Source organism: Salvelinus namaycush, chromosome 7 (genome assembly GCF_016432855.1).
Source record: "Salvelinus namaycush isolate Seneca chromosome 7, SaNama_1.0, whole genome shotgun sequence".
Classification (NCBI taxonomy): domain Eukaryota; kingdom Metazoa; phylum Chordata; class Actinopteri; order Salmoniformes; family Salmonidae; genus Salvelinus; species Salvelinus namaycush.
Window position 1 is genome coordinate 25,912,673 of NC_052313.1, and position 11,310 is coordinate 25,923,982.

Sequence of the window (11,310 nt, forward strand, 5' to 3'; positions counted from 1 at the left end):
GGTAACTAAACTGCCTTGATACAGGTGATACAGAAATTAACTTGTTATGAAACTATACATTTTGTCAATTATACTTTATTCTCCATATCAGTATTCATGTTACCTGACATTAATAAAACATATTTGATCGCAAAAAACATTGTCAATTATCTACTCTCTCTCTCTTCTTTCTCTCTCACACTCTCTCTCTCCAGAGTTATCAGTCTCTCTCAAGTCCCAGTATCTCTTCAGACTTACCCACCATCATTATCCATCCTCAGTGCTTTGGAGATGTGAATAAGGCTGTTTCTGATGTCAGAGAGAAACTAGAAGACTTCCTTAAAGGAGAATGGACAAAGATCTCCACCACAAGTGAGTTGACATTAATACTAACACAATACATGTAAAGGTATTCCTCCTCCTCTTCAACCGAAGAGGAGGAGTAGTGATTGAACCAAGGCGCAGCGGGTTGTGAATACATAATTTAATAAAGACACGACAAAACAATGAAGACAGAAAACGACCTAGACTTGAAATAAACTACAAAATAACAAAACCGAAATGTATAGACAAACCTGAACAATACGAACTTACAAATAACGCGAAGAACGCACGAACAGGTAAAAATAGACTACACAAAATGACGATGTACAAAACAAACCGAACAGTCCCGTATGGTGCGACAAACACTGACACAGGAGACAACCACCCACAACGAACACTGTGAAACAACCTACCTAAATATGACTCTCAATTAGAGGAACGCCAAACACCTGCCTCTAATTAAGAGCCATACCAGGCAACCCTTAAACCAACATAGAAACAGAAAACATAGAATGCCCACCCAAACTCACGTCCTGACCAACTAACACATACAACAAACTAACAGAAATAGGTCAGGAACGTGACATAACCCCCCCCTTAAGGTGCGAACTCCGGGCGCACCAGCACAAAGTCTAGGGGAGGGTCTGGGTGGGCATCTGACCACGGTGGTGGCTCAGGCTCAGGGCGAGGTCCCCACCCCACCATAGTCAATCCCAGCTTACATCTCCCCCTACAAATGACCACCCTCATATTACACCCACTTAATCTTTTGGGTAACATCGAGACAAGGGGCAGCACCGGGATAGAGGGATAGCTCAGGACATAGGGATAGCTCAGGATAGAGAGGTAGCTCAGGATAGAGAGGTAGCTCAGGATAGAGGGGCAACTCCGGACTGAAAGGCAGCTCCGGACAGAGAGACAGCTCTGGACTGAGGGGCAGTTCTGGACAAATAGCCGCTCTGGGCTGAGGGACAGCTCATGACTGGCTGACGGCTCTGGACGCTCATGGCTGGCTGACGGCTCTGGACGCTCATGGCTGGCTGACGGCTCTGGACGCTCATGGCTGGCTGACGGCTCTGGACGCTCATGGCTGGCTGACGGCTCTGGACGCTCATGGCTGGCTGACGGCTCTGGACGCTCATGGCTGGCTGACGGCTCTGGACGCTCATGGCTGGCTGACGGCTCTGGACGCTCATGGCTGGCTGACGGCTCTGGACGCTCATGGCTGGCTGACGGCTCTGGACGCTCATGGCTCGCTGGCGGCTCTGGCAGATCCTGTCTGGTTGGCGGCTCTGGCAGATCCTGTCTGGTTGGCGGCTCTGGCAGATCCTGTCTGGTTGGCGGCCCTGGCAGATCCTGTCTGGTTGGCGGCTCTGGCAGATCCTGTCTGACGAATGGCTCTAGCGGCTCCTGACTGACGAACGGCTCTGACGGCTCAGGACAGACGGGCGGCTCTAATGGCTCGGGGCAGACGGATGGCTCAGATGGCGCTGGGTAGACGGATGGCTCAGATGGCGCTGGGTAGACGGATGGCTCAGATGGCGCTGGGTAGACGGATGGCTCAGATGGCGCTGCGGAGACGGATGGCTCAGATGGCGCTGCGGAGACGGATGGCTCAGATGGCGCTGCGGAGACGGATGGCTCAGATGGCGCTGCGGAGACGGATGGCTCAGACTGATCCTGTCTGGCGGAAGGCTTTGGCTGCTCCTGTCTGGCGGAAGGCTCTGTAGGCTCAATACAGACGGGCAGTTCATGCGGCGCTTGGCAGACGGACAGTTCAGGCGCCGTTGGGCAGACGGCAGACTCTGGCCGGCTGAGACGCACTGTAGGCCTGGTGCGTGGTGCCGGAACTGGAGGCACCGGACTGGAGACACGCACTTCAAGCCTAGTGCGGGGAGCAGGGACAGGGCACACTGGACTCTCAAAACGTACTATATGCCTGGTGCGTGGTACCGGCACTGGTGGCACCGGGCTGAGTGCACGCACATCAGGACGAGTACGGGGAGAAGGAACAGTGTGTACAGGGCTCTGGAGACGCACAGGTGGCTTAGTGCGTGGTGCCGGAACTGGAGGCACCGGACTGGAGACACGCACCATAGAGAGAGTGCGTGGAGGAGGAACAGGGCTCTGGAAACGCACTGGAAGCCTGGTGCGTGGTGTAGGCACTGGTGGTACTGGGCTGGGGCGGGGAGGTAGCGCCGGAAATACCGGACCTTGCAGGCATATTGGCTCCCTTGAGCACTGAGCCTGCCCAACCTTACCTGGCTGAATGCTCCCCGTCGCCCGACCAGTGCGGGGAGGTGGAATAACCCGCACCGGGCTATGTAGGCGAACTGGGGACACCATGCATAAGGCTGGTGCCATGTAAGCCGGCCCAAGGAGACGTACTGGTGGCCAGATATGTAGAGCCGGCTTCATGGCGCTTGGCTCAATGCTCCATCTAGCCCTACCAGTGCGGGGAGGTGGAATAACCCGCACTGGGCTATGCACACGTACAGGAGACACCGTGCGCTCTACTGCTTAACACGGTGTCTGCCCGTACTCCTGCTCTCCACGGTTAGCCTGGGAAGTGGGCGCAGGTCTCCTACCTGCCCTTGGCCCACTACCTCTTAGCCCCCCCCCCCCAAGAAATTTTTGGGTAGTACTCACGGGCTTTTCGGGCTTCCGTGCTAGATGCGTCCCCTCATAACGCCGGTTCCCTTCTCCGGTTGCCTCTGCTCTCCTCAGTGCCTCCAGCTGTTCCCATGGGAGGCGATCCCTTCCAGCCAGGATCTCCTCCCATGTGTAGCAACCTTTACCGTCTAATACATCCTCCCAAGTCCATTCCTCCTTCTTGCGCTGTCCCTTCCTCCGATTACACCGCTGCTTGGTTCTGGTTATAAGGTGGGTGGTTCTGTAACGGTATTCCTCCTCCTCTTCAACCGAAGAGGAGGAGTAGTGATTGAACCAAGGCGCAGCGGGTTGTGAATACATAATTTAATAAAGACACGACAAAACAATGAAGACAGAAAACGACCTAGACTTGAAATAAACTACAAAATAACAAAACCGAAATGTATAGACAAACCTGAACAATACGAACTTACAAATAACACGAAGAACGCACGAACAGGTAAAAATAAACGCGAAGAACGCACGAACAGGTAAGAATAGACTACACAAAATGACGATGTACAAAACAAACCGAACCGAACAGTCCCGTATGGTGCGACTGACACAGGAGACAACCACCCACAACGAACACTGTGAAACAACCTACCTAAATATGACTCTCAATTAGAGGAACGCCAAACACCTGCCTCTAATTAAGAGCCATACCAGGCAACCCTTAAACCAACATAGAAACAGAAAACATAGAATGCCCACCCAAACTCAAGTCCTGACCAACTAACACATACAACAAACTAACAGAAATAGGTCAGGAACGTGACAATACATGGTGTAAAAACACCTAGTTTAGGCCAATCAGAGGTCCTATAGTCACCACTTTATACAAGTGCAATATGGCATGCTGATAATATTCTCTCTTTCTGGGAATCAAATCAAATTGTATTTGTCACATACACATGGTTAGCAGATGTAAATGCGAGTGTAGCGAAATACTTGTGCTTCTAGTTCCGACCATGCAGTAATATCTAACAAGTAATCTAACAATTTCACAACAACTACCTTTTACACACAAGTGTAAAGGAATGAATAAGAATATGTACATATAAATTCGTGGATGAGCGATGGCCGAACGGCATAGGCAAGATGCAGTAGATGGTATAGAGTACAGTATATACATATGAGATGAATAATGTAGGGTATGTAAACATTATATAAATTACCATTGTTTAAAGTGACTAGTGATACATTTATTACATCCAATTTTTTATTATTAAAGTGGCTAGAGATTTGAGTCAGTATGTTGGCAGCAGCCACTCAATGTTAGTGATGGCTGTTTAACAGTCTGATGGCCTTGAGATAGAAGCTGTTTTTCAGTCTCTCGGTCCCAGCTTTGATGCACCTGTACTGACCTCGCCTTCTGTATAATAGCGGGGTGAACAGGCAGTGGCTCGGGTGGTTGTTGTCCTTGATGATCTTTTTGGCCTTCCTGTGACATCGGGTGGTGTAGGTGTCCTTGAGGGCAGGTACTTTTCCCCCGGTGATGCGTTGTGAAGACCTCACTACCCTCTGGAGAGCCTTACGATTGTGGGCGGAGCAGTTGCCGTACCCGGCGGTGATACAGCCCGACAGGATGCTCTCAATTGTGCATCTGTAAAAGTTTGTGAGTGTTTTTGGTGACAAGCCCAATTTTGAGGCGCTATTGCGCCTTCTTCACCACGCTGTCTGTGTGGGTGGACCATTTCATTTTGTCCGTAATGTGTACGCCGAGGAACTTAAAACTTTCCAACTTCTCCACTACTGTCCCATCAATGTGGATAGGGGTGTGCTCCCTTTGCTGTTTCCTGAAGTCCACGATCATCTCCTTTGTTTTGTTGATGTTGAGTGTAAGTGTGAGGTTATTTTCCTGACACCACACTCCGAGGGCCCTCACCTCTTCCCTGTAGGCCGTCTCGTCATTGTTGGTAATACATTAAAAAAACTAAATACTGCATAGTTTCCTAAGAACGCAAAGCGAGGCGGACATCTCTGTCGGCGCCGGAAGTTAGATGTCTGTGTGTGTAGTGAATTCAGTGGATGTTTTACTGCCTCCAGAGCCCAAGACTAGAGAACAGTTCTTACAGTGAGTTTCTTCATCAAGTAACTAACGGTCTCTTTTTCTGACACTCCTCACAAACCTTGTGATATTTCAATAGTAGATACTGCTCTCATTGATCTCTTCTCTGTTGTAATCAAATACAGGGTAGATACAGTACAGTATGTGCCTTAACTTACTGTTCTAACCTCCCTCATTGGTCTCTGCTCTGCTCTTCTCCCAGATTCCTGTCAGCTCACACTGGACTCAAACACAGCACAGAAATCCCTCTCTCTGTCTGAGGGGAACAATATACAAACAACATAAACTTATCAAGACTTTACATACATTACATACTATTTTAAATAGAATGTGATGGGTCAGGCTGTGGCCACTGCACTAAGTTCTCTCTCAATCAAATTCTCCCTGTTACTATGACACATTCATCAGATCAAGGGTTATTAGCATGTGGACATAGAATTAACCTTTAAAATGGCTCAAAATAACAGTTAATCTTCTTGCAATCTGTGGTATCTTTTTGAAGGTATGGGAACATGTTACATTCATAGACAGTTCTATATGCCTCTCATTTTGAATAAAGACTCCAGAAAACTGACATTGAAATATTAATGGATTTCATTATTTCTCATGCTGCATTAGTACCCTTTAGTTTATCTAGTGAACTCTAATGTAAACATCAGAAAAATAACACATTTGGTCTAGGAACACAATGTACCTTTTAATGGTTCATTGTATATTGGATACCCATAATATTCATACCCATAATAGTATACAATGAATTCTGGACACAGGGGTAAATCAATTTTTCACTTTACATTATGTTTCAATATCCAGTACATTTATATCTGGATAATATGTAGTAAACAGGACTTCAGGCTTCAACCAGAAAGCCCTCATGTTTAGTCCAGGATCACAATGCATGTTACTGGAGCAACCCCTGAGAATAATTGTTACCTCTCTGAATATATGTCTCTGGAGGAAAGTGTGGTGAAATAGCAGTGGGCTGGATTCCAACCCATGCTGCAGAAGTATATGTCACAAAGCAGCTTAGACCTGTGAACCAGCCAAGGCAACAGGATATTCATTTTTGCTTCAGACTACATTCCTCTATCTCCCTCCCGCTAACTAACCCCACCTCCTGGCAGAACCAGGAAGTCCCTCCCACAAACTCTCTTCTGGGAAAACAAAACTTATCTGAATCTCGGTGTCGTTTGTCTGTGTGAAAGTGAACAACAACCGTCCAAATGGCTCAGCAAGGAATTCTGCTGGACCAGGATCAGTTCTGTTGTTCTGTCTGTCTGGATCTACTGAAGGAGCCAGTCACTATTCCCTGTGGACACAGTTACTGTAGGAGCTGTATTGAGGGCTGCTGGGATCAGGATGATCTGAAGGGGATCTACAGCTGTCCTCAGTGCAGACAGACCTTCACTCCAAGGCCTGCTCTGAGAAAAAATAACATGTTGGCTGAGGTGGTGGAGAAACTGAAGACAGGACTTCAGGCTGCTCCCCCTGATCTGTGCTATGCTGGACCTGGAGATGTGGCATGTGATTTCTGCACTGGGACCAGAAAGCAGAAAGCCCTCATGTCCTGTCTGGTGTGTCTGGTGTCTTCCTGCAAGACTCACCTCCAGCCTCACTATAGTGTCCCTGCACTAAAGAAGCACAAGCTGGTCAAAGCCTCCACACAGCTACAGGAGAACATCTGCTCCCGTCATGACGAACTGCTGAAGATTTACTGTCATACCGATCAGAATTGTATCTGTTATCTGTGTATGGTGGATGATCATAAAGGCCATGATACAGTGTCAGCTGCAGCGGAGAGGACCGAGAAACAGGTTAGACCAGAATAACTTGTTGGTGACTCTGATAAACAAGTAATTTAATATACAGCAGGAGAGCTGTTTGAATATGAGATAAACATATATAATTAGTTACATGAAAAACATTGTCTAAATGTATCACCATTAGCTGTAGTCACACACCACCATTTTCTTTTGAGTCCAAAGTTCTGTTTAAACTATATGATATGAGTACTGTAAAGAAACATAATAATTCAACTAACAACATAGATATATCATTTTGCAGTGGGACTTCTATTACAATCTAAATCCTACTCTCTATGGGCCCTAAATCATAATACTATACTATTGCACTACTGGACAAATAAATCTTGATAGCTCAATGAACAGTGTTTCTCCATAGAGTCAGCTGGGGATGAGTCAGCAGAATTTCCAGCAGAGAATCCAGGAGAGAGAGAAGGAGCTGAAGGAGCTCCAACAGAATGTGGAGTCTCTCAAGGTTAGTTTTATTGACGAAGGCCCAGTTTTTCCAAAAATTCTATCTGGATCATAATTGTTTTTTTGCAATTCATGATCAGATCTCTCTTTTGTCGGACCTGTTTTTTGGGCCAGTTTCCTGGACTGGTTATGGTACTACTTCTACACTGTCATAGGGAAACAGAGATGAGTAAACTACATGAATAAAGGTACCTAGATTAAAGAGAGACATATCACAATTGACCACGAAACTATACTGCGGTCAATTTAACATAATGAACCTTCGTTTTTCGTTTTTTAAACCACCTCCCCTTAGTTACATTGACATGTATTCGTTGCAGTGCCTTTTACCTTTCTAAATCCACCCTGAATCCACCGTTTCCCGTGGGATTAAGATCATCCTGATTATCGGCATTAAAACCATCCTAATCACTATTTTTTACATCAGAAAAATGCAAAAACTACTTTTAATCCCGATTTAAAGTTTAGATTGGATTACCAAATTTGAATCCTTATCCAGAAGATCAGAATAAAATTGTAAATGTTGAAAAACCCAATTCTAACATTTAATCCTATCCGATTTCTGAAATCCAATCAGATAACTTTTGGGGAGGACTGGAGAGGCACCATTTCACTTCCCTCCTCCAGTCAGCCAGTCAGAGAGAGAGGACACTCTCCAATCAAACTGAGAATCACTGTGGGGAACAGGCTCTCTGGGCTCCCAGTCAGAGATGAAATACACTCTTATAAAAAGGAACCATGAAGGGTTCTTCAACCTGTTTAAGTAGGACCGTTTCTGATTCTAGGCCCTTTATGATTCTAGGTAGAACCCTCTGGAAAGGGTTCTACCCAGCACCCCCACATGAAAAATACTACGGTTTACTATAGAATACTACAGTACTTACTATTTAATTATATAGAAACTGTAGTATACTGTAGAATACTATACTAAACACTAGTATCTGTCGATCATGTGTAGTACTTACTATAAAATGTTGTAATATACTGAAATACTATTGTGAATACTTCAGTATTATCTACCCCCCAAAAACACTGTAGTAAGTAAAAATAAAATTGTATTTGTCACATTCGCCAAATACAACAGGTGCAGACTTCATATTGACATTCTTACCTACGAACACTCCCAACAATACAGACTTAAAAAGTAAGAAAAATGTGCTATTAAAAAAAAGGAAATAGTAACACAATAAAATAACAATAACGAGGCTATATACAAGGAATACCGGTACCCAGTCAATGTGCAGGGGTACGAGGTACTTGAGGTAATATACACCGAGTGTACAAAACATTAAGGACGCCTGCTCTTTCCATGATATAGACTGACCAGGTGAATCCAGGTGAAAGCTATGATCCCTCATTGATGTCACTTTTGAAATCCACTTCAGTCTGTGTAGATGAAAGGGAGGAGACAGGTTAAAGAAGGATTTTTAAACCTTTAAACAATTGAGACATGGATTGTGTGTGTGTGTCTCATTCAGAAGGTGAATGGGAAAGACAAAAGATTGAAGTGCCTTTGAACGGGGTATGGTAGTAGGTGCACTGGTTTGTGTCACGAACTTGCAACGCTGCTTGGTGGTTCATGCTCAACAGTTTCCTGTGTATATCAAGAATTCTCCACCACCCAAAGGATATCCAGCCAACTGTGGGAAGCATTGGAGACAACATGGGCCACATCCCTGTGGAAGTCTTTCGACAGCTTGTAGTGTCCATGTTTCAAGGCTGTTCTGAGGGCAAGGGGGGGGGGGGGGGGGGGTCAAGTGCAACTCAATATTAAGGTGTTCTTAATGTTTTGTACAATCAGTGAATAGTATTTTTTTATGTGGGCCTCTATGAAGGTTTCTACCTAGAACCCTTTAACTTCTAGGTTTTACATTTTGCTGGAGGGTTGTGGGTAATTGTGAATCTCTGTTCTTTGCATTAGTTCACTTACGGTTGGTTGTATCTATGATTTTGATTGTTGTTTAATTCTACTTGTATTGTTTCTGGGTTTCGTTGGGGTGGCTAGACTGATACCATCAGTGAGAAAGCTTATTCAGATGAAAAGGGTTCTATGTAGAACCTTACTCCCCGGTAATACAATGGCCTGGGGAAAAAATATTCGACTTAACATGGAGCCTTCTCTTCTCTCTTTGTGTCTGAACAGCACTCTGCACAGGCAGCAGTGGAGGACAGTGATAGGATCTTTACTGAGCTGATCCACTCCATTGAGAGAAGGTGCTCTGAGGTGAAGGAGTTGATCAGAGACCAGGAGAAGGCTCAAGTGAGTCAAGCTGATGGACTCCTGGAGCAACTGGAGCAGGAGATAGCTGAGCTGAGGAGAAGAAATGCTGAGATGGAGCAGCTCTCACACACAGAGGATCACATCCATTTCCTCCAGGAAACTAAACTTCCTTGATAAAGGTGATACAGAAATAAGCTTGTTGTGACCCTATACATTTAGTCTATTATATTTCATTCTGTATATCTGTAGTCATGTTTGATGACATCTGTTATTTAAAAAAATATTAGATGACAAAAACATTTTCTCAATTATTCTCTCTCTCTCTCTCTCTCTCTCTCTCGCTCTCTCTTCCTCTCCAGAGTTATCTGTCTCTCTCCAGTCCCAGTGTCTCTTCAGACTCACCCAGCATTGATAAACATCCTCAGTTCCTTGGAGATGTGAATAAGGCTGTTTCTGATGTCAGAGAGAAACTAGAAGACTTCATTAAAGGAGAATGGATCAAGATCTCCACCATAGGTGGGTTGAAAGTAATACTGACACAATACATAAGAACACCTACTTCAGACCATGTACAACACGGTATGTTGATAATATTTTTTATCTTTGTAGTGAATTCAGTGAATGATGTCTTGCCTCCAGAGCCCAAGAACAGAGAACACTTCTTACAATGTGAGTTTCTTCATCAAGTAACTAACAGTCTCATTTTTCTGACACTACTACAAACCTTGTGATATTTCAATAGTAGATACTGCTCACATTGATCTCTGCTCTGCTGTAATCAAAGACAGGGTAGATACAGTACAATATGTGCCTTCTCTGCTCTGCTCTTCTCCCAGATTCCTGTCAGCTCACACTGGACCCAAACACAGCACAGAAATCGCTCTCTCTGTCTGAGGGAAACAGAAAGGTGACAGTTGTTGATGTTATTAACGATCCAAATCCTGACCATCCGGACAGATTCACTGATTGGTGGCAGGTCCTTTGTAGAGAGTGTCTGTCTGGACGCTGTTACTGGGAGGTGGAGTGTCATCACGGGACTGTTACAGCAGTCTCATATAAAGACATAAGTAGAATACGGATGGTTAATGATTCCAGATTCGGATACAATGACAAGTCTTGGGGTTTAGAGTGCTCTAGTAATGGTTATATTTTCAGACACAATAATGTTGGGACTAAAGTGTCAGGCCCTCAGTCCTCCAGAGTAGGAGTGTACCTGGATCACAAGGCAGGTATTCTGACCTTCTACAGTGTCTCTGACACAATGACCCTCCTTCACACAGTCGAAACCACGTTCACTAAACCCCTCTTTCCTGGGTTATGGGTTGGGTACAAAAATGATTCTGCTGTGTTGTGTAAACTGTAGAGTTCCCCATATTAGAGTGATGGTTAATGCTCTTTTAGTCTGGTATGTACAATTATTTCTGGAGTAATTGAATCTTTAATTTAGTCTAGGTTTTAATCACATTGATATTGATGTATTCTCACTTTGATAAAGTCTGAACTAAAAAACAACTGCGGTTATGATATATTGTCTTTTTATTAAAAGAAAGATTATTTGTTAATTTCAATAAGTTGTATTATTATTTGCCTATTGATCCTTGAATGTGAATCTGTTTAGTTTTCTCAAATATATCTAGGCCTATGTAATGTATATACTCTGATGCTGCAGATTTACTACTCAATCAACCGTCCAGCAGATGGTGATATACTGTAACAAACAAAACAATATTAAAGATGTCTTGATTTAACTCTTGCCACTCAGAAAACCACCAAAAATAAAATAAGTG

At 44.6% G+C, this 11,310-nt stretch overlaps 1 protein-coding gene across 1 annotated transcript; it reads left to right on the forward strand.

The window, feature by feature from the left end:
- The first annotated feature begins 6,176 nt into the window (after positions 1-6,176).
- Positions 6,177-9,997, forward strand: LOC120051144 (E3 ubiquitin/ISG15 ligase TRIM25-like). The gene is made up of 4 exons (XM_038997849.1): positions 6,177-6,840; positions 7,208-7,303; positions 9,446-9,702; positions 9,883-9,997. Exons 1-3 carry the CDS (start codon positions 6,250-6,252, stop codon positions 9,695-9,697), a joined length of 939 nt encoding a protein of 312 aa, XP_038853777.1. The 5' UTR covers positions 6,177-6,249; the 3' UTR covers positions 9,698-9,702; positions 9,883-9,997.
- The last annotated feature ends 1,313 nt before the right edge of the window (positions 9,998-11,310 follow it).

What these genes read in the sequence shown, in the direction of transcription:
- LOC120051144 (XM_038997849.1), top strand. Translation starts at nt 6,250, where the DNA reads ATGGCTCAGCAAGGAATTCTGCTGGACCAGGATCAGTTCTGTTGTTCT. An exon ending in CGGAGAGGACCGAGAAACAG is followed by an intron (nt 6,841 to 7,207) that starts GTTAGACCAGAA and finishes GTTTCTCCATAG; the next exon opens with AGTCAGCTGGGGATGAGTCA. An exon ending in AGAATGTGGAGTCTCTCAAG is followed by an intron (nt 7,304 to 9,445) that starts GTTAGTTTTATT and finishes GTGTCTGAACAG; the next exon opens with CACTCTGCACAGGCAGCAGT.